Genomic DNA, 3373 nt, shown 5'->3' with positions numbered 1-3373 from the left:
CCGGCATAGAGTGACCATGAGCTGTTGTGTGCGACTGGTCAGCGCAGCGTACCGGGTACGATCGGCTGAGCAGCAAAGGGCATGAGGGCGATGTCGGCATCGAGCCGTTTGCTGAGGTCCTGCCCGTCGTTCAGTCCCTCGTTCAGCATGCCAAAGTCGACGTTTTGGGCGGCCATCTGCTCCCTGGCCGTCGACGAGGTGAATGGGTAGTAGCTGGCTGTTGCCGAGCCGAAGGACCAGTAGGCCGCCCAGGTGTCCATCAGACCGATCTGCGCGCCCGTGCCCACCAGAATCGATCGCGTGAACGACTCCTGCCCGTTGCACAGCGAGTCGTGGAGGACCGAGATGAGCTTCTTGCGCAAGCTGATGTCCAGCGGCGCCACGAGCGCTTCTTCGGCCACTGCCGACGCTCTGTTGTGGTGGTGGTGGAGTCCAGAAGAGGTCAGCCATGGATTTCATTGCGTAGCTTGGCCAAGAACAAGCGCCACCCAAGTGCCGGCAGTGTGGATGGGGAGTACGTACTCCTTGTTCGTGTGAATCCAAGCCACGAAGTTAAGAATCTCCTGCACGTCGGTACAGTCGCCGAGGCTCGCATTCTTCTCCAGGGCGAAGAAGGTCAGATAGGACATGGGCCAGGAGCGCCCTCCGCCGCCGTTAAAGATGTCCACGGTGAAACGGCCCGCGTCGTAGTCCGACTGAAAGTCAGTCATCGCCGATTGGATGGACGCCACCGTGGGCTCCACCAGATCTCCGGCTCGGTTGATCATTCGTGCCAGCGTCACGGACACGTTGGCAACCTCGATGTAGTTGAACCACGTCAACGCGTACGGTTTGTTCTGTGTGTCCGTTAGCGCATGCCCTTCACGGTGCATCGATCTAAATCCGGGGGGGGAGGGACGCACCTGCAACCATCCGATACGCACTCCGGAGCCGCCGGCTCGCTCGGCATGGCCGCTGAGCTTCGGAGGCAAATTGTCAAAGGTGCGATTGGCGGCGGCGAACTTGGCTTTGAACGCCGGGCTGAAGCTCTCGAGGGCGGCCTTGAAGACCTCTGTGAACGAGAGCACGTTGGCGTTCTCGTGATAGCCCAGGAAGATGGTGGCCGACGGCAGCTTGTCGGCAATGCCGGGGTTGAGCTCCTTGATCGCCGTGTGGTTCCACGTCGTGATGTCTCCGCCCCAGATGTCGGCAAGCACGGTCGTGTTCAGCACCTGGCGCCGGCGGCGGGTGAGGGTGTGCGGCGAAAATGGAGCAGCCAATTACGGAGTTAGCCAACAACATTGGACGAATGAAAAAATAGCGTCATGTTGTTGTAGCCGCAACAACAATCTCGCTGTTATGAGGCCGGGAGGGGTAGAGGTACCAACGTGCCCCCGTCGGTGGTGGCGTTGAGCTCCGGCAGGTTGTAGCCGATGGCCATGGCTTGACCAGCCAGCGGGAACTGGATCAGGTTGCTGTAGTCGGTGGTCAAATTGCGCGTGATGCCTCTGTCCGTTACCAGATAGTCCTGTAGATTGGGGCCCACCAGGTCGACCTGATTAGTCTTTTCTTGCAACGGCGACCGTTGGTTTGGGCGCCGACAAAAGAAAACTGCAGCCAACAAATATTTTAATTGCTGCCGCGCGCGGTTCTCGAGCCGGCAAGGGAGAGACGCACCAACAGGCCCTCGCTGTATTGCGTCGTAGAGTCCACCACGCCGGCTTCGCTGTACCTCACTCTGGAGGAAGGGACGGCGGCATGAAGGGATGAGTTTCTTGAGCCGGGCCGCGAAGAGGGGTCTAACCATTGCTAGCCCCCCGGTACGTACCGCACGTCGTCACGGATGAAGCGGTAGCCCTGTGCCCATATATTAACGATGGCCCCGGAGTTGCCGCTCCCAGCGCCCTGGAGCACAATCATGCCCGAGCCTGCCAAGCAGCAGAGGAGAAAGTGAAAGGAGGGGGTAGGGAGTGAGGCCCGAGAGGGCGGTAAAGAGAGTTGAAGAAGAGCTTTCTTGAAGCGTGTACCTGCCGTACCTTGAGCCAGGCATACGCAGAGGAAGAGGACAATCGCCAGTCCGTATGAAGACCGGAGGGGTAGCATTGCGCTTGCGGTGTGGCCGGGAGTGCGTCGAAGGGAGAAAGAACGAACTGATGGGGTGTAGCACTGTGCCCTCGCGCCCGATTTGGCCGCCGGGTTCAGCTGCGCTGGCGGCACGGGTGCCTCGCGGCGAGTCCAGCGAAAGCACGATCATCCTATTGCCGCAACCAACACGCTACAACACGTGCCTGATAAAATTTCACTCAGGGCCTATTGGTTCTCCGGAGTTCGTTGTTAGGAGAGACCGCAACGCAATTGGTGATGTGGGGGTGGGTTCGATCTCGTGCAACGCCTTATGGCGTGGAACCAAGTAACGGTAAACTGCTGGTGGCCTGGCGATCCAACGGCCGTCTGTCCTCGGCCAAAAACGATTGTGCACGCTGTCAAATAATTCTGTTCTTCCCTACAATGTTGTCTGTTGGAAATGAGCGCGGAGGGACAGATTTGTCGCGCAGTACTGGGCGGGTGCGCCTCCCCTAGGAGGAGGTGGAGGTGGAAGACAAGAGAGAGTACGTGGCCGGGAAGTAGAAGGGCGACGAGGTGTTGCGCACCAGCAACACTGGCGGCCAGTGGGCGGAGAGCGCAGCCGACGCGCAAAAACCCAACGCCGAACCGCTGCCGCGAATGTAGGAGTAGTCGCCCGCCGTTACGAAGCCAATCACCTCCCTCTCGCCCTGTTGAGTTGAGACACAACACGTGCACCACACGACCCGACCGTCAGACTGGCGCCAAGGACAACTTTGCAGCAAAGAAGGAGGAGGAGGAGGAAATGCGAAGTGAATGCTTGCGTACATGTTGGTGGAGCGAAGCCAGAGGACCCTTCTCGTCGTCGTTGTCAAGCGCCTCTTCCTCGTCGTCAGGGTCGCCAGGTTCCTGTCGCGCCGGTCGGACGGTGGCCTTGCGCGCGAAGCGATGACTACCGCGGCGGTGCAGACAACGAGCCTGGTAGAGAGCGAGGTCATGCTCGGTGGGGAGGCAGACGAGAGCGTTGTAGTGCGGCACGCCGCGGTCCACCATGCGCAGCGACACGCAGGCCAGAGATGGCAGAGAGGCGGTTGTTGGCACGCCGTGGTGGGTTCGCGTCACGAAGAGTGGCCGCGGGATGAACTCCGTCATGACCACTTCTTCGCCCGAAGATGACGGCCTCGGGTCCTCTTCGCCCTCGTGATCCTCATCCATTTTGTCTTTTCCTTTGTCCTCTGCGTTGTGTCCGGTCGTGGCCTGCTCTTTTTCTTCTTCTCCGTCCACCGCCTCGGCCTCCTCTTCGCTGTCTTCGTCGTCGTCGTCGTCGTCA

At 59.9% G+C, this 3373-nt stretch overlaps 2 protein-coding genes across 2 annotated transcripts in view; both read right to left on the bottom strand.

Moving 5' to 3' along the window:
• Nucleotides 1–2233, bottom strand: part of ACA1_009170 (serine/threonine protein kinase) — a gene marked incomplete at both ends in the record, with an annotated part of 3079 nt that extends 846 nt beyond the window's left edge. The window contains 7 exons of the mRNA XM_004341908.1: nucleotides 53–411; nucleotides 523–836; nucleotides 903–1211; nucleotides 1364–1507; nucleotides 1657–1705; nucleotides 1808–1907; nucleotides 2131–2233. Coding sequence (XP_004341956.1) covers nucleotides 53–411; nucleotides 523–836; nucleotides 903–1211; nucleotides 1364–1507; nucleotides 1657–1705; nucleotides 1808–1907; nucleotides 2131–2233 — 1378 coding nt within the window. The remainder of the gene's footprint in view (nucleotides 1–52; nucleotides 412–522; nucleotides 837–902; nucleotides 1212–1363; nucleotides 1508–1656; nucleotides 1706–1807; nucleotides 1908–2130) is intronic.
• Nucleotides 2234–2555: 322 nt separating this feature from the next.
• ACA1_009160 (uncharacterized protein) lies at nucleotides 2556–3324 on the bottom strand (the record flags this gene model as incomplete). The annotated part of the gene is made up of 2 exons (XM_004341907.1): nucleotides 2556–2753; nucleotides 2872–3324. Coding segments are annotated over 2 exons (651 nt in total), but the record flags the coding sequence as incomplete, so codon positions are not given.
• Between the last annotated feature and the right edge of the window lie 49 nt (nucleotides 3325–3373).

The sequence above is a fragment of the Acanthamoeba castellanii genome (genome assembly GCF_000313135.1).
Source record: "Acanthamoeba castellanii str. Neff unplaced genomic scaffold scf7180000083425, whole genome shotgun sequence".
NCBI lineage: Eukaryota > Discosea > Longamoebia > Acanthamoebidae > Acanthamoeba > Acanthamoeba castellanii.
The sequence above is the reverse complement of the archived record's forward strand: the minus strand, read 5'-3'. Positions and strand labels throughout refer to the sequence as shown.